The 19,883-nt window shown below is 36.2% G+C and overlaps 1 protein-coding gene across 2 annotated transcripts in view; it reads right to left on the bottom strand.

Moving 5' to 3' along the window:
- The window catches only part of LOC118203219 (inositol hexakisphosphate kinase 1-like), a 235,323-nt gene that overhangs the window by 213,384 nt on the left and 2,056 nt on the right, over nucleotides 1–19,883 (bottom strand). The window contains exon 1 of one of the 2 annotated variants that reach the window (XM_085812690.1): nucleotides 5,573–5,743. The exons of the other annotated variant lie outside the window; for it this stretch is intronic. Within the exon in view, the coding sequence (XP_085668816.1) occupies nucleotides 5,573–5,611 (39 nt within the window). The 5' untranslated portion in view covers nucleotides 5,612–5,743. Of the gene's footprint in view, nucleotides 1–5,572; nucleotides 5,744–19,883 lie in introns of those variants that run through there. 2 annotated transcript variants of the gene reach the window in all.

Raw genomic sequence — 19,883 nt, forward strand, 5'->3', positions numbered from 1 at the left:
TATATGAAATCAATTGTTAAGCTATTTTAAGTGGCCTCTTATGGATAAAAGAACACATGTGCATGTACTGTCATCCTTATACTCTCGTCTCCCACAGTTCAGCATCGGCCTCCTCGTGGCGCACGCTGGAAACTATGCCGACACTCAGGCTATAAAGCTGGTTGTCCTAGAACAATTTTAGGCTATAAAGCTGGTTGGTATAGGCTAACGGATGCTGAACAAAGATCTCTGTGGTTCGGCTGAATGGGATTTCCGGAACCGACCATTTATGGGAGCAGACCCGGGGTTCTTTCAGATCACTGGTTAGACTTATGTGTCTAGACAGCTCTGAACTACAGAGTAAAATAACATTCTTCACAGCGAAAGACTAGAGCCATTGATTATTCGATGGTCGTTCAGGCTTGACAGGGACTGTTGGTATTGTCTTGTCTGCGACCAAAGCTGTGGGGAGCTACATAGTGGATGGTAGTTGCTGGTCTGGGAGGATATGATTCCTCCTGGTCGGTGTGGAGAGACGTATGAACTCTTTTTTGGCTAAAACTTTGAAATAAGTACCTCGTGACGGAGTGGTGCCCTGATCGAGGGAATTTTGAACGTTGGATTTTTCATTAACTTGTGTAGCTAGTCGGTGCTGTACACTGACGACCCAAACTGTGAGGGAAATTAACCCTCTGCAACGATCGGGAGGGGTGGCGCCCTACCAGATCGGCTCTGGAGCTGCAGCTCATTTAAACCTTGAAAGGAGAGCTTAGAGCTTTCCAGGGCAAGGGCTGTCTTTCTGGTGTTAATGTCATCCTTATACAGATTGCTATACACTAATGAAGGAAACTAATGTACTCATAAAAGTTTTTAAAACTACTCTCTTTTGCGGGTAAACGAAAAACAGAACTTAAATTTTAAAACTGAACATTAATTTGGTATTTTATGATTCAAGACGTTTGCTACTGATATTTGTCATCTTTATGTTGCTTATTTTAGCAGCTAACAGTTCAGATTTGTTTTTTGAATACCATGCATTAATTCCAACTGGAACAGTACACGAAAGGCTTCTATTTGGTGATTTGTAGAGACATTAGGATTTTTTGGAAGCGAGTAAGATGAAAAATTAGCAACGCCTTCGCCGGGACCTCTGGAATACCGGCCCAGCGTGCAGAACCACTACACCACGAAGGTACGCCAAGAAGATGGGAGAAATAACCTTATAGATTAAATAATTCTTAATGCAAGCTGTTAATAACTTTGGAAACTAACGTAGAAAGTATCATAAGTTTTAAACGTTATGGTGTATGAGCATTTTATTTAATCATCAGTAAATTTCTCTTCCATCTAAAACAATTAATGGATAAAATATTTCTTGTCAGTTCTTCGCAAATTAATTATAAGAAAAGAGATTTGTTAAATTATATATATTTCTTGTAAAAACTGTTTTCCAATATCTAAATTTTTAATTTCTTTCGAAAGACATCAAGTTTTAGAGGGCTACTTTATTATGGAACTGAGGGATCAGCTCAGTATGCAACCTACCGGCCACGCGATATTACGTTTATTCCAGAGTGTTTAACGGCCCCATTGTATGGTTTCTATTTCCGTGAAGCCTTTGCAGTACCTCCAAATCTCATTCGAGGGAAGAGACGTTAACTGTCTCTTAGAAATAATTGTAGAAGCCGTACCGAAACAAAAAGAAAACTTTGGGAGCCAAAGTGACTAAATATTCAGCTTTCAGGTCAATCGCTCGGAAATCAGTGGATCATTCTGAGATAAATGCCTTTTCTTTTTAAGCGTTTATTTAGTTCACTCATGGTGTTGCTTGCTAAAGTGAAAAGTCTGTCACTGATTTTTAACCTAATTTCTGATGAGCAATGGAGTTCAAATTTTACATAAACACTAAAGATTACATTGTAGATGACAATGTAATTTGGTGGAAGAATGGAAGTCCAAATTTGCTAGGAATCTAATAAAATGCACAGTTTCTGAATTCTGCTCAAAACGTGAAACCAATTTTGAAATACAAAGTGGATTACTAAATGGTTTTGCTTAATAAACAGATATATTTTCGTAATTAATTTAAAATATCATATGTGATCGCACGTACGGTTAAATAATTCAATCATTCTTAGACATACAATCTTCTAAAGCTTTGTCTTAAACAATCTAAGGGTTTAAAATTGTAATATATTGTTGCGTTTTTCTTTTCTGACACCAGTTGTTACGTTATTCTCTTCCTTCACGTTCGTACGGGGTTTGTATGGATTTGGAGTGAATAACGACGACACTTGATGAAGTATCGAAACACACTTTACTTACCAATATTAATCAGGACAGCTCTAGAACACTTTTACAGTCGTCTAAGATCTACAATAAACACGCTGGAACAATCAGCGACACAGCCTTCACAATTGTCAGGCAATAACGGTGGAGACAGCTTCACTGCAATGCATCTGAGTACAGCTTCCGACTCTGCTCGGTCGTTCTCGGAACTCCACGTGCTCTCGAGACTCTCCACGCTACAACTCGTGATGCACTCGACGATACACAAGAGTATAGCTCTCGACTCAACACAATCTAAGACAAAACTCGACGACGCACTTATTCGCGATGCACTAAAAGACTCTCTCGATGCACTCGACGACCAACTCGGCGCTAGACTTCGAGACATTGACTTCAATGACTGACTATCAGCTCGCTAGAGGAGGCACACACACTAACTGACTGCGGAACAGCAGGGTTTATATAGCTTTCGGCTTGTGTTTGAGAACATTCTGGGCAAAACCGGTAAGAATTCGTTCCAGAAGGTCCTCCATCCGTCCATGTTATATCGCCAATTTTGTCATCAAATCTCGCCAAATGTGGCAACCCATCCTTCTCTTGCCATTTTATGGCAACTCTAAAACTGCTTTGCGAGGAAGCCATCTTACCGTGCCTGTACATTTCGTAACAATATCTTCTTCCTCCTTCCACCCTGCTTTCGTGGTGCAACGGTAGCACACTCGGTGCGTGTTCGAAAGGCCAAGGTTCTAGTCCCGAGGACGACATTGCACATTTTTCACATCTCTTACTTCAAAAAAACCCTAATGACTCTACAAATTAAAAAAAAGTTATTTATATAATTTTTTGTATTTATATTAGAACAGATACTCATAAGGCTCAAAATTATCTTGCAAAGTAGCACGGATACATAAGACCCACTGTAAGCAGTATAAGATTATTACTAGTATTTAAGTTAACTATCCTTCTTTTTTGGTTCAAACTTTCCATTTAATTTTTTAGTTTCAGCCAGCACTTATCTTTGAAGACAGGATTGTAATATTAATGCAGTTATTTAAAAGAAGTTTGTATTATGCATCATAAAAAGTAAAAAAAAAAGGAATTAGTTTTATTTAGATTATAAAACTGATTTTAAGAATTAATTCAAAATCAATAACTATAGCAAAGTGCTTGAGGTCTGACTACAATACAAGAGAGTGTTTTGTTAAATTTTATGAAAAGAATTGGTTCTTATTTTTTTTACAAGAGGGAAACGTAATGAAAACATCTTTGCAACCTTCAACAATCGAACCTAAGCTTTGACCGGTTCTTTAGCATTAGGTCAGTGGTGTTATAAGGTATTCATTTTCTCCTTTCTTTCCACATGCCTTCGTGGTGTAATTAGAAGAATAACTCGACGCGTATTCGAAAGATCTAGGATTCGAGTCCCTTCGGGGAAGGGGGGTTGCAAATTTTTCATGTCTTCTGCTTCAAAATAACATAATAACTCTACAGTGCGATATGAGAAACAGCATTCTGTGTACATATTTCAGCTATCCTTGAGTAGCACCTGAACAGGAATATTAGATGAAAATGTTTCCAGAAACATTTACTATTGGGTGAAACAGATGCATTGTGTTATTTATATCGCAAAATCCAATCATTGCTGTGGTTAAGTATTTGCATTTTAATGATAAAGATATGTCAGTTTTAACCTGAGTTTTGTATCTACTTAAGTATGGAAAGAAATGACCGACCATTCAGTGGGAATTCCTGTTGTCTAGAGTTTATCATACACTGTTACCGTTTTTAAATCTACGTGATCATTTTCAGATTTAATTGTCAGTTGTAGTAAGAGCAGCAAATTGTAGACGCAGATTGAGCAGCAATCTCAGACGTATATTCATGTACAGATGAGAATCCAAATACAAGTTCATTTACATCTTTTTAAAGCTTTTAGGTACCTTAACATTATTTTAAAATGGTGTTAAAATACTCATTTATTTTAAACCTTTGTTGCATCATTTCCACTGTAGTAGACAAAAGTTTAAATTTGTTTATTCTTCTGTAAATGCCTCAACAGAGTCCATCCCTGTATTTATTCATTCTATATTATTAGAACTTTCAACTGTCGATCATAGATGGCTGCATAGCATCACTAAGTAAAGCATTGCTATTTGGAAAATGGCTGCTACTTCTGTTCCATTTGCTTACATTTTCTTATACTGCCATTTTTTATTCATAATTAGCCATTTCAGACATTTTATTTTAAATGTCAGTTTGAGAAAATTGTGGAGTGGGTAGATAAAGATCTACCGAAAAGAGTGAATTGAAACTCAAATGTACTGCTGTCAAGCCAAAACACCACTGGAAATGTTTATGTTTGGCAAGGAATTACTAGAACATTTGACATTTGAATCCAATAGGTACAGGTTACAAAATCGTAGCAAAATGAATTCAATCACAATCGACGAAATGAAGGTATTTTGGGGGATCTGTATGTACATGTCAGTTGTAGATTTATCATTTAGGAGATGGTAATGATCACTGCAAACAAGACAGGAAATGATTTCAAATGCAATAACCGTAAATCGTTGGGAAGAGATTTGTATGCATGTAGGTATATGCATGCTGTCCACTATCGTGAACAAACTGTAGCAATTATTTAAAACGAAATTTGAATAAAATTAATTTTTTTATTATTACTAAGGTTATTTTAAGTAGAAAAAATACGAACATTTTCGTTTAATTTCTCTAGATTATTTGTATGCAACAAAGGGTTAAGAAGAAATAATTTCCAAGGTAAAACTTAAGTTACCTCCAGTGAAAATTTTGCATTTGAAGCTTTCAAACAAAAAAATTGAAAAACGCAGAGTATCAAATGATAGAAAAAGTTCCTGAGAAAAATATAAGGTCTAAAAATCTTAATACTTTAACTATTCTAAAAGCGTACAGTTAAAGAAGCGTTACCAATGATTCAAGGCGTAATATCATTGTTCACTTATACACCGCACAAATTAAGAAATTCGACTTAATCATGGTCGATTCCACCCCCCCCCTAACAAATAAAAAAGTACGGAAAGGTATTTTGAGTCTCGTTTAGGAAATACATGGCTGATCTAGTTAAATCAGAAATTAAATACGTGGAGAGATGACATTTTTAATGTTAAATCAACTAACAATATTGGAAAATAATCATTATTAAGTAATAACACTTCATAGAAAAAAATTTTAAATTTTGCTCTATTAAAAAATTTTTTTAAAAATCAGATCTGTAACATGCAATCCTTTCCAGTTCCTGGAATTCGAAAAAGTTTCATTCACTCACCTCATATTCATCCAAGGTGGAAGCCTGCTCTTCTGACATTACCCCTAGGTCAGGACCGTAAAGGCGCAGTTTGCGAGGAAGAAAGGGTCGTTTGTGAGATAGCCGCTACTAGGTAGCTGACCGGTTTGGCCATGAACTTTGCAGGGAAAACACCCAGTTCGTTGAAAACAAATCGCGTAACGCAAGCGTCACAAGTTACGAACAAATAACACCACCGGATGGAGGAGTCAAAACGAAAATCTGGGCAAAGTTCCACGGACGATCTTAGAGACTGGGAAGGGGTTCTGGCAAGGAAGGTCGCAACAAAATAAAGTTATCAGCAGATGTTTAAGAACTTACTGCTCAGGCAACATCAATAAACAAAAGAATGGGAAAATGCACCTTTATGGATGAGAATATCATTATTAGTTACCTAAATAAAATATAAATATATAAAAGATTAATTAATAATCAATATATTCATGTAAAATTAAATATTTTAAAAAAGATTTAGTACGATTTAAAGTACCCACTTTTTCGTGTATCGCAAGTACTCAAATATACATATCGATAATTTTAACGAAATCGAAAAGAAACAGGTATTCAATCGATCAATAGTCGATTTAAACAGAAACGTTAATTAAAGTTTGTAGGGTCATTAAATTATTTGGAAGCAGGAGACAAGAAAAATGAGCAATGCGCTCGCCAGGACTCGAACCCTGGACCTCTCGAATATGCACCGAGTGTGCTGCCGTTACACCACGAAGGCATGCAGAAAGGAGGGAGAAAATACATTATATATTCCCCCTTTTAAAGGGTGACTGGGGATTAAGAGATTCACTTGCCAAATCCTAGTGGTGAAGAATCGTCATCCAGCACCTTTTAGTTCGGGCGCCACTGTAGTGTCATTCGTATTTTTAAAGCGGGAGACATGACAAATGAGCAGTGTCCATGCCAGGACTCGAACTCTGGACCTCTCAAATACACGCTGAATGTACTACCATTACACCACGAAGGCATGCTAAAAGGAGGGAATATCTTATAAGTTGAGGTCGGTATCTTAAATTTGGTGTGAAGAATCAGATTTTGGATAATTTTAGATTTTAAGAGATTCGAGCTGAAACTAGAGTTACTATGTACTATATAGATAATTATTTATATAAAAAAATCTTTCTACAAAACCTTTTATGATTTTAAAAATGTATTCTCGGAGACATTTTTAACTCAAAAATCGAAAAATGGCATGCGCGCTGTTTGTCCTCGGCTCTGTTCTGCTGTTAATTAATGCCCTGTGTCACCCGAAGATTTGAAGACAAAAAACAAACTTTCAACCCCATCTTTATAATCTGTTTTCAATAATTTTAAAGCTTTACATCCAGATATTCGGTGTTCCACTCAAAACTTTACCACATAATTGCTTGAAATTACTTCGCACTTTCGCCAATGACATGACATGAAACTTATTAAGTCCGCTGCTAATGTGCAATCTGCTACAGAGGTGTGGATTCAACTGAGAAAGCTCAACCTGAATACCTGGATGCTCCTGTACCTGCTTTGGCTGCTACTTTTTCTTTTGGCTGTTTTGGAAGCTGATTATGCTTAAGGAGTACGTGTGTTTCAAGAGTTTAAGTAACAAAGGTCTTAGATTTCCTAAATCACACAAGATCTCTTGATGTTCTTATAAGCATGCTCAGCTGGTAAACGGAAGATTCGAGTTTGACTTTTCAAGTTTACCAACTCCAAAAAGAAAGCATAATGGCCTTTCCAGTGACGCCCGAACTAAATGTAAGAGACGTTTATTTGAACAGCCCGGATTTTGTCAAGGAATAATCATCCTCCATGTAAGCGCTTGCGCTGTAAGTGGTTGGCATATCCAGCTACAGATGGAAGATCTACGATTCGAATTTTGGCTTGTCAACAGTTGATTTATCATGTTTCCTGCTACAAACAATCTGATAATCTGAACATAATTATTTATGATACTAGAACTGAATTGAATATAATCAATTTAAAATAAATTAAAAATTTAAGTTTCTGTTACCATATGCCACATAAGCAATTACAGAAAAACTCAAAATATCCATACAGCTGGAAAACAGGCCATGCTGATACCCGCAAAATCCGAATGAATGAGTTGCCTTTTTCTCTAGGCAAAACGTCTGTTACTGCAATGTGAGCTTAACACATTTATTTTCACCTATGCTGCTTCATATTTTTCTTCTGATAAGATGAAACAATCACGTTATTTTTATTGCATGCAGCAAAAGTATATATTACGTATACTATACATTAAAGTATATACAATTTTTGTCTCGATAGTTGACATAATTGTTTGGTCTTTTTAGAGAGGGAAATTTCTTGTGGTAATAGTGATTAACAAAGTAGAAGACTAGCAAATCTATATATAATATATATATTATATAAAGTACATATTTCCCGAAATTAAGATTAGTTTTCTTGCCATATACACTCATATAATCTGATGTCTGCTTATAAAACATGTAATCTACTCTATTATCTTGACGACAAATTTAAATCAATGAAAAAATTTCGAAATTTAAAGTGAATACACACTTACTTTTACTTAAAAAATTATAATTCTATTATATTTTTATAAGCTTAAATGTGTGTATGTATACGCATTTTTACACTTGTATCGAGGTTATAGGGAACAGATGCCCTTACGTAATTCAAAACTTTTCGCTAAGTTTGTTCACCACCTGAATTCTAAATCTTCTTCATCCAAGATTTGATTTTCGTAAGCGGCTATGTATTTGATCCCATTTCTTGGCAGATATCTTCTCTTCGTTCAACAATTTGTTTTTATAAAACATTTGCGACTTCCTTTACCTTAAACAAAATGCATCTGTAACGCTATCTTTTTTCTAAAACTTACATTTTGTCTCAACGGGGAGTGAGACTTCAAAAAAATATAACCTCTGTGTTCTCCCGCTTCTTCGTCGCTTTCCAAACATTCTTGGTTGAAGGTGAGAGCCAAGATTTGAGCTAAACATGGCCGACCTTCAAACGCGGTGGTTGTCACATTTCGAAGTCCTAGCAAAAGAGACAGGATGTGAATGAAACCTGTGAGAATAAACCTATCCGACAAAGCCACGTCCACGATGTGAAAGCATAATGGATGGCGTATCAGAGACACTGTAGATACGCACTTATTTTGCATGCCTTTTGGGTGAATTCCAGAAAATGACTCGTATTCATGACTTGTGGCTTCTTTTCGAATAACAAAGAACATCGAAACTCGTATTACGGCTATTTTATTTATTTCCTACGATGTAAAACCTTAAAGATACGTGGCATTTATCTTGACAAGGGTAGAATTTCAAAGTACGATTGGTGGGGTAGTTTACGGAATTCGATTCTTTTGGCTGTAGGTAAATGGTTAAGTTTCTGAGACAGAATTCGTGAGGCGAGAAGTTAGGTGATTAATCATAACCACTAATACTGCCTTCTTTTGATGTTTAAGAAGGCTTTTCAAACCTCGTATTTTCTGCAGTTTTTGAACCCTTACGTTACGTTATGGTATGCTATCGTGCATATAACCAGAGCCAGATTTAGACTTGATAAGGTCCTAAGCTATTTGAGATATAGGGCCCTTTGTAAGTCTGTTGTAATATATTTTAATACTTAATTTGAGGGGGAAAGAAAGTGGGGGGGGGGCATAAGCTACAGCTTGTGTAGCTTATATATAAATCCGGACCCGCATATAACAGCCATGCGATTAATTATCAAAGCACTGTCATTGCGAAAAACGAGCATCTTACTTTCCACGCGGGCCCGCAAATATTCAATTTTCAGAATGTAACGTTAGACAAAAGCTTATATTTATCGTTCAAGTTTAATCAGTCTTTAATTTGATTAAAAAACTGAAAGATTTGAAATCAATAGACCCATTTCTTAATTATTTGACTATTTATTTTGTCTGTTAATTAAATACTTTATAAGATTCTGGATAAATTTACTTTATTGGCTAGATCTCTGCTTGAACAGTGAACCGACTATTCGCTATGTTCAAACTGTATCAATGACAAGACGTACGAAGGGTGAAAAGCCTTTTTATTCAACTCAAAAACGAATTTTCAGACGGCATTCCTGGTGTTTACAAACTTAGCCAATACTTTTGGCTGCAACTCAGAATAGAAATATGAAATTAAAACTAAATTGAATAATCAGCTGCAGAGAGATAATTAACGCGAGTTGGCTGTTAGCCCTACCACCGACGTATACAAACCAGCAATTAACATGCATGGTTGTAAACATGCTTTATCTGAAGTACCTGAAACACCAGCTTACTTAGTTTCTCTCTACCCTACTTTGCATATCACGCGAAACTGAAATTACATTCTGGCAGGAAATGGAAATGAGGGAAGATAGAAGAGATAAGTAACTGAACAAAATTGGTTAGTTTAACCTTTTGCGGCACACCTAAAAATTTCTTTCTGTATGCACAGAAAAATTGAATGAAAAAGGATTTATAGGTTACGACAGGTTACTCTGAACCTTCTTTATTTATAGTATATGGCAGCTCAGCACGAACCCGTCCATATATTTTAGCCATGTTTAGTTTTTTAAGACCCTCATTTTTCAAAGAAATCTTCCAGAGTTTTTTTAGAGTAGAAAAGGAATTGCTTGAAAAAAATTTCTATGTTATTTTTGGCTGTATGCTAATCTTCTTATTCTATATTAGTTTTAAATTTTTACCTTGAAATCTTGCCTAAAATCAAACAACAAACCCTAGGTGTGCCCAGACCGCGCTCACCGATAATCTAGGTCAACTGAGAGTCTGTATTCGTTGTTTCTCCGCATCTCATCGGTCAGTTCATTGACAACAATGCTCATTTCAGCACTCTTTTCGAAGCTCTATTCAATCACTTTGGGCACACCCACAGAATTAAACGATAAGTAGCGTGCCGGAGACTTTAAAAGGTAGCGTTCAGGAAAGAGTTAAAAATAAAATAACATTCCTTACAACCTGACTGATAGAATTTTAAATGTATCAGTCAAGTATTTAATTCATACAGGGAGGGCTGAAACTTTTTTTTCAATATATTTAAATTTTTGAGAAACATGTTTGTGATAATTGGGACAATTCGGAACAATTATTTTATTTACCCTTTTAGTCGGTTGATGTAATCCGTCAATAAACATAAATCATATCAATGACAATTGGACACGTTTTTGATTGCCTGGCCATCATTGCTGAATTCTTAAAACTTGAGGTCTTATTTACGAGACCGAATTTCTACGAAAATAATATTTTGCAGATTACCAGGACTGTCATCTTCGTCCATGACACTACTTGAATAGGTTTCATCATAGACACGGTAGTAAAAACAACACAAATACCGAAAAGTCAACTCCCAAACAAAGTCTAGACCAGTGTTCGTCAACCCTTAGAACGTCACAGACCACTACATGTATAATTTTATATTTGGCGGACCACTAATATGAATTAAAAAAAGCTTCTTAAATCAGACCTTAAAAACAATGTATTAATACGCAAAAGTAATATTCAACTTTCCAATACATGCAACTCTAATTTTCATTTGTTAATATAGTTTTCGAAACATTTGGTATTCAGCAGCATGCCTTTATGGAAATTCAGGCTACGTCCCTGATTATGAGTAACAATAAAACACTGTTAACATCTCACTGATACACATATTTCGTTCAAATTGAAAAGTTATATATAAAGTTAAAAAATCTTGCCTTCTTGTACAGAAAGCTTCACATTTCCACATCACTGAAACATAACTTCACTAAAAGCAAGAACAAACCGGTAAACGCAAAGCAATATCAATAAACTGAAAGTGTTATGCCGCCAGTTTTTAAATATTGTAAACATAATAATCATCGCTAACTCAGCAATGGCGACATCGATCAACATTTAGACGAAACAAAAACGGAAACTTCCATTGATGCAATTATAAACGAGAATGCAGATGGTTCTCATAAAAATCCATCAAGCGCCTTGAGACATCAAGTACACACGGAGAAAAACTGTGTTATTAACGACTACAATAGTATATGTTTGTAATTCAAAAGAAAATAAAATTCCAATTCGAGCTATTATTGATAACAGCAGCATATACATGTGTGAGAACACAGAATTCTCACAGTGAACACGGTGGCTGTATCGATTCTTAAATCGTTATCGCGCCCTGCCACGTGCATCGCAGTGGATAAAAACTGGAAGGACTGGTTTTATCTTTCTCTTTCTGCCTGTCGTCGTGTTAACGAGTGTGTGGGCCTTCGGGCCACACACACACACATACAGCTCTCGCCATCGTTCACGGTACTCGATCTGAGGTCCATTTTCAAGGATGGAGGAGAAAATATGTTCTTGTACGAAGAATATAAGAAATCAGGTAAACTTTACTGATTAGGCTGCGAGGTAAAAATTGTTCCTGTGCTGTGACTCAACGTGTATAATCCTGACAATTGGATGTTTCGAAGTGACGACCATGTGCGCCAATTTCAAGCCTATCTGCTAGAAATTTGATCTCTTCTATCACGAGTAATTGCACTGCATATTAATTAAGCTTCTTGCAAGATGCTGATAAGTAATGTGTCTTTGATGCAGCAAGATTAGGAATTGCAATATACCGTAAAAATGAACGCTGTGACAGTCCCGTAGGACTAACGAGTAGGACACGCCGAGGGGCATTCATGAATGTGTTTTTTTTTTCCTTATAACATATCGAATATAGGCTAATCAAGAAAAGTGTATTTTTGTGATTTATATAGGCTAATCAAGAAAAGTGTGTTTTTGTGATTTATCTAGGTTAATCAAAAGATGTGTGTTTTTGTGATTTAATAAATGTATATTTAAAAGAGAGATACTGATTCATGCATGCCTTATTGGGTAAGTCATTTGATTCTTATTATTAATAATCATGCAATGTACTAACCACTAAATTTTTAGATTAACGATTTACGTGGAATTAATTCGCATTTGATACTCTTAGTATATTTACTTTTATACGATCACGGCCAGCAACACCACAACATGGATGCCAACTCTCACTTTCAAATGTCGCTAGATAAACCTGCAAAAGTAGTTAAAAAGTCGCTAAATTAAGAAGGAATTTCGCTAAACGTAGTAGCTAGAATTAAAAAAGTATAATCCATATTCCATAATAGGTTTTGTTACTCGTCATTTCTTAAACTGAATCTTCATAAAAATATAAATAATGCCCCAGTTTTTCTGCGGACCATCAAAGCGTTTTCATGGACCACCAGTAGTCCGTGGATCACCGGTTGCCAACCGCTGATCTAGACAGTCTATAATTTGAAATAGTTTATTCACTTGGGAACAATTAGCCTTTAGCCTGACCTGATTGACGTAATCCATCAATGAACATAAATAACCGCAAAATTCAACTCTAAACAAAGTTTCGGCAGTCTATAATTTTTGCATTCACATCATCGTATTAAATCTATACGTAGTAAAATCTGTTTACATTTCCAGAAATGTGAAGCATAAAAAAATAATTTTATAAATGTGGGAACAATAGATTTTTTATTGGTTAAGATAGTACTTTGTTATAAAGTCCGAAACTTCAGTTTTCATTATTAAACAAAGAAATCATAGTCGTTAACAATGGAACAACAGAAACCTATTTATCAGAACTAAATTGGGGAGAAGCCGTCTCAAGCCACGGAATGTGTGTTGGAAATTCAAGGTACTGGTGCTTGCGCACAGATTTGTTTTGCGTTGAATGCGCACAGAATTGATGATAGCTTGATAAAATTTATTTTACCAAAAGAAACACTTCACAATTTTGGAAATTTCTGTAAAAATAATCTTGCAGCTCTTCACAGTATCGCAGAATACAATCAGTCGTTACACTTCAAACTACTAAGAACGTTAAACACAACGAAATGCAAAGCGCATCATAAGAGTGAAGCTGACCCGGAGATATCTCAGTACTCCGAACTCACGCTCAGGTAACAACTCTCCTACGTCTTTCACAGTTATCTCCCGGCCGCCGAGAGATTTATTTCCGAAATTACTGGCAGTTACTGGTGCATATGCAGAGTTATTATAGTTATTCAATTGCAATACCCATTACTCATTTACAATACCCATACATTATCATTATTCAATTACAATACCCCTACAGGGCCCGGACTCAAATTTGGCAACTTTTCACAATTTCTTGCTAAATTTGGCGACAAAAATAGTTGCCCAAACTATTGCCGGTTTGGCGATATATCGCCAATTTAGCGAGATTGCCAGTTACCCATTGTTAAACAAACTTGCCCCTGTACTCTTCTTTTTCTGGCAAGGCATTGTCTTTTTAGATTTTCATGTTACGTTATACACGAAAAAATACAACAATTTAACATACAATTCCACTCAGATTATTTATATATGTACAAAATTCGAAACTGTACAAGTAAGTATCTGAAAGAAAGTGTATATTAAAATACTCGCTTTCTCGTACGTATTCTATAAAACTTCTTTACTACTGCTCCAAGCTTTTGCTAAAAATACTTTTCTGTCCATAAGCCTTTTTCTCTTTGAAAGGAGCGAGGAATATGTAAGATAAAAAATATGTAAATCTCAAAATTATAATTTAAACTAGTAACAGCTCTTAATTCCCCCTCTCTATTCTAAAAATAGTAATACTTTTTCTGCACTGCGTCAGTTCTAGATTAGACTATGTCACATAGCTTGCGTAGCGCTGATAATGTAGCTAATTCGGGACCATGTAGAGAAATTAGGTTATTTGGAAGCAGGAGAGATGAAAAATTGAGCAACCGCCTTCGCCGGGAATCAAACCACGGACCTCTGGAATACGCGCCCAGTGTGCAGACCACCACACCATGAAGGCATGCCAAGAAGGAGGGATAAATATGTTATAACCTGAACTCAAAATTTCGAGAACTGAAAATTTTCTATCAAAAGCCAAAACCTTCTCTTGTTGAGCCTCCATACTGGATAGCTGCTCACTCTAGATTCAGCTGTCTTGCAGAGTATCACATTTTACATAACTATGCCGTTATGTAAAATGTGATACTCTGCATACAATTGTGGGGTGCGTATTGCGCCTATGATCATGTGTGACGAAAAATATGCCTTCGATAATAAGTTGGTATCTAGCAAGAGAAATTATATTCAATTCGGCCAGGTCTGTCTACAAGTCTCTCCTTCGAGTTTCATCTTTTTAACTATGCAGAGAACCATCTTCAATCCGTTGCAGCTTACTCCAAGCCATCTTATCACATATACACTCTGTTACAAAAAATATATGCACCCAAAAGGAAACGAACTAATATCATGAAACTTAACATGTATGTAAGTATGAGGAGATAAACAAATGATTACAAATTCGAACAAAGGATCATTTTATTAAGAAAGTATGGATTGAAAAAGTTACAAATCATTAAGTAGTATAGCCACCCTCTGGCAACTATAGAAATTGAAACATGGTGTGGCATCGAATCTAGTAGGTCGCCTAAGACTTCCTGCAGAAGATCTTGCCATAATCTTTGCAATTGGAGGTTAATTCACCAATATTCCGGGATGGCTGCAGTTGCCTTCCAAGCATGTCCCAAACGTCCTTTATTCGCGAGAGGTCTGGTGACCCGGCAGACCATGGAAGTACGTCATATTCTTGAAGACATTATTGGAAGTATGTCAATGAGCGTTGTCCTTGCTGATAAATGGCGATTTGATAGTATAGGCAGTAGAACCGGCGTTAAAATGTCATTCACGTAACTGCGAGCCATCATAATGTTTAGAACGACAACTAGAGGTGATCACGTGCCCCAACAAATCGCTCTCCATACTGTCACACCACATGTAATCGCCGTATGCCGCTCAACAACAAATGACGGATCAGACCACTGGCCTGGCCGCTTCCAGGAGTGTGTGCGTTAGTCATTAGCATTCAGATTGAATCCGGATTCATCGCTGAAGATCAGACGCCTCCAGTCGGTCACAGTCCAGCTTGAACTGAGGTCGGCAAGAAAGCCAATCGACTCGGCAAAAAATCCAATCGACACTGCCTATGATGTGGAGTCAATGGTAGGCGTCTTAATGAATGTCGGCAGCATATACCAGCGTCAGCTATTCGCCTCTAAATGGTTTTCCTTGATACCACCGCATGTCTGGAAGGTGGTAAATGCCGTCGCATCCATGCTGGCGACGTTGTTGGTGCGGAAGTGGCCGCTATTCTGATTGTGCGATCCTCGTGCTTATTTGTGTTCCTCAGACGCCCTGACCGTCTTCGACTGTAGATTATCCCTTCCATGTTCCATTACTGACAACATCGAGCAACTACCATATCGCTCAGACGGAGTAGCGACCGATGCCCTTATTCGACCAACCTGCTTCTCTAGGCTCCTTCTCAAAGTCTGCCAGATGTTCGTACTGCCGCCGGTTACATTTTAGAGGCATTTCTAGTCACAATACCGTCCATCCAAGTAGACACATTCGTTTGAATAGCCCTACGGTAAGAGCAATCATACTTTGAAACTCTCCTAGCTGCGCACCGCATATGCGCATAGTGCGCTTATCCTTGTCTCACTGGCGTCGAAATTTAAATCGTGTGCATATGCGAGCTAGAAACTAAGATAATTTCGTACACCTTAATCCTTACAGGACATTAAGAGTAAAGGTTGTTATTCAAAAGATTAATTAATGTACTCAATTTTTTTAATATTATGAAATTTTAAATTATCATGAAATGTTCATTAGTATTGATTAGTAATATCTTTTTTTCTGAAAATCTCGATATAACGATGCAAGTTTTTCAAAATTCTTGATCTTCAAAAATGTTTGAAAGGCAATCCGATCAGCTGTAATAATGTTACACTGATTATTTATATTCGTTAATGCATTTTTATTTTATATAGCATCTTTAAGGACTATATCAGCAAATCAAGAAGAATAACTACTCAGTTTTTTCACCATGAGTAGTATAAAAATACCGTCACATGAATATAATGAATAAAAGGACCAAAAAATATAAATGAATAAAAAGTCTATTTTTAGTAGCGCAACCCCATTGGAATTCTTACATTGTATGAGCACACTTTAATGCAAGTTCAAGGCTAAAGCACTCGTCACCAAATTCTAAATGTAAGCTAAAAGCATTTATTACCAAATTCTGAAGTTTGAACGTCGATTACCATGATGTTAGGCGTAACTCCACGGGAAAGATTTATAAAAAGAAAATGACGTAGTTAATGGCACGATAAAGGCTCCATAAAGAACAATATATATTGCTTCTTCGGTTTTCATCGTTTGAAATTCGACAAAGTAAAAAAAATATGCAAAACATCTCTACAGCGATTAATTATATATTAGCTTAAATAAATGGTATCACGTGCAACCAGAGCAAAGATGCAAAACAGTTTCTTTCCATGGAAAAACGAGATACGAACTACAAACTGGTTTTCTCCGAATTACTTCAAAGAGCAGCGATAATCATCTGATTAAACCTAATGAGACTACCAAGGATGCAGACGTCTATTACGTAATTTAGAAATACGATCTGGGAGCGCGCGGAGGTTCGTGGACGGGAAAGACTTTGCACTGTCAACCCGGAGATTGAAGTTTGCTGCATTACTCAAATGTTTTCTCAGAACACCCATCACCCGAAGAAATTTAATGCGTAGAAAAAAGTTCGGAAGTTTCGGGTCAGTTTTCGTTCTAGATTACGTAAGCAATTGAGCCATTGAAAATCACTCACTTTGGAGGAGGGCTGTAACAAGACAAAGTTCTTTTGATGCCGTTTTACACGTGAGAGGCACGAGATTAGAATCTTCTTAAGAAAATAAATAAACGCCTCTGCTAAAATAAATTTTCTCCACTTTCTTGGGATTAAAAGTAAACAATCTCTGAATCTTCTAATACAGCAAATTAAATAAACTAATCAACGGAAACTTTTTTAACAAAATTGTTTCGTGGAATAAGGTATTTGTTTATTCAATTTTTTTTAATATTATGAAATTTTAAATTATCATGAAATGTTCATTAGTATTGATTATTAATATCTTTTTTTCTGAAAATCTCGATATAACGATGCAAGGTTTTCAAAATGCTTGATCTTCAAAAATGTATTTTCTAAAATCCTGTAATTTGCGATATCTGGTTACAAGGTATTTTCTCTCCCATCTGCATGCTTTCGTGGTGTAACGGTAGCACACTCGGCACGTATTCGAGAGGTTCAGGTTCGAGTCCCGACAACTGTATTACAGATTTTTCATATCTCCTGCTTCGAAATAACTAATGACTCTACAGTGGTGCCCGAAGTAATAGGTAGTGAACAATAATTCGCCATCACCAGAATTTTGCGATTCGGTCCCCTAATCCCCAGTTGCCCTTTAAAAGGGAAAGTATATAAGGTATTTTCTCCCCCCTTTCTGCATACCTTGGTGGTGTAACGGTAGCACACGTATTCAGATACGAGTCCCGGCGAGGACACTGAACATTTTTCATGTCTCCTGCTTCAAATTAACCTAATGACTCTATATATTTACAAAGACTTACTAAGCTTATAAGGTATTTCTTCCACTTCCCTAGAGTGCCTTCGTGGTATAGTGGTTCTGCACGCTGGGCTGGTATTCCAGAGGTCCGTGGTTCAATTCCCGGCGAAGGCGTTTGCTAATTTTTCAGCTCGCTGGCTTCCAAAATCCTAATGTCTCTACAAGCTGGATATAAATTTTATGTACTACTTCTCTTTAGCAAGTTATAACTTCAAATAACATACAGTTTAAATACGCATACAAAAACTATTTGCTAAAACTAAGCATATTTGCAACAAAAGCCAATAACTTATCATATGGACAAACTTCCATTTTTCATCATAGTTCATGGCTAAATTGATGCATCTCAAGATAAAATTCACTTTTGGTAAATAAAATGATGGTTAATAAAATTGAAGGTTACAAAAAGAAAACTGTTTGTGATGTTTCCCAAGTATAGATCAACATGAAGATTAATTTTGCAAATTTCATTTCAAAACGCTGAATAGCTCGCCGTTTCCTAAATGTTCACCAGAAGGAGTGATATTTAAAATGATGGCATCAACGTGCGAAACGTTTCCTTGCGTACTAGATACTCAAAAGCTTCCTTAGTAGCTACTGTGCACAGAACATTTCTTGACCAAATTCACCTGTCAGAATACGACAACGTGCGTGAAACAGTTTGAGGAGATCTGCTGTTTAAGCAAGGGGAAAATCAAAAGGCGTGCAAAGACCGACAATGAAATGGTAAAAAACATTCGTGCGACTAACCAACGAAATTCAATTAAGTCAACGTATCGTGCCAGAAGATAACTTGGTACAAACAAATGTGTGTCTCGCGTTACACAATTGTCTGCAGTGCAAGTCTGTTAAAACTACTGACTAATCAAAACAAAGAGAGTTTTGAGTGTTGTAAACACTACTGGAAATAGACGGTTTCGCAAACAAGAACAGGTTCATTAGGGAAGCTACGTTTCAGTCATGTTGTAAAATCAATAGAGATAATCTGAGATTTGAAATTCAGTGTCTCCCTGAAACATGAAGTTTAGTCTCTGACAGTTTTTAATGTGTTAATGTGATAACCAAATGATTGAGTTCTTCTTCGTTGAATGCATAGTTACAAAATCCATCGACATCGACATCTATCTAAGATTATGCTATTCCAGTTGGAAGAAGATTTGGCTTCATTCGAGACAAGACGTAGCAACGCTACATTGGCAAAAGTAAGTACTTATCGGACACGGTACTCCTACCCCCCCTTCCATAGGATTTAAGGAATTAAAGCAGCGAACTGTCAATTCACTGTCAATGCTCTCAATTCACTTGCTTACGTTTTACTTGCACGGATGTAGCAAGATACAGAGATGGTATGTACGTCTTCCATGTCACATTTTAATTAGCAGTAGAAAGAGGGCGTATGTTTAAGAGGACATTAATATTAAATTAATTCCATTAATCCTGTACTGATAGTAAATCCCAGATTAATTTATTATTGAGAATTACATAAATAAACTAATGGAAGTACTTCAGTCTAAATTAAACTGAACGAAAAAACATAAAAGAATGTTGAAATTCTTATGGATAGGAGTCTCGGATTGTGTTAAAATAAGATCTACAAACAATGGATTTGCCGTGTTGCTTTAATCATACGAGAGTTTCTTCAGCATAATGGTTTTATGTTATATTAAAAATCACTATTTAGCTTAAGAGATTTTTCCATGTCCTAGTGCAGACGATAATTAAACCTTATTCCAATTTGATACCTTTCACGTTTGTATTTTAAAATTAATATTTAAATTCATGGAGAAAATAAAAATCGTTACAAAAATGTATA

This window comes from Stegodyphus dumicola, chromosome 3, assembly GCF_044657685.1.
Source record: "Stegodyphus dumicola isolate Sdum_Otavi_A_Nest chromosome 3, ASM4465768v1".
In the NCBI taxonomy this organism is placed as follows: Eukaryota; Metazoa; Arthropoda; class Arachnida; order Araneae; family Eresidae; genus Stegodyphus; species Stegodyphus dumicola.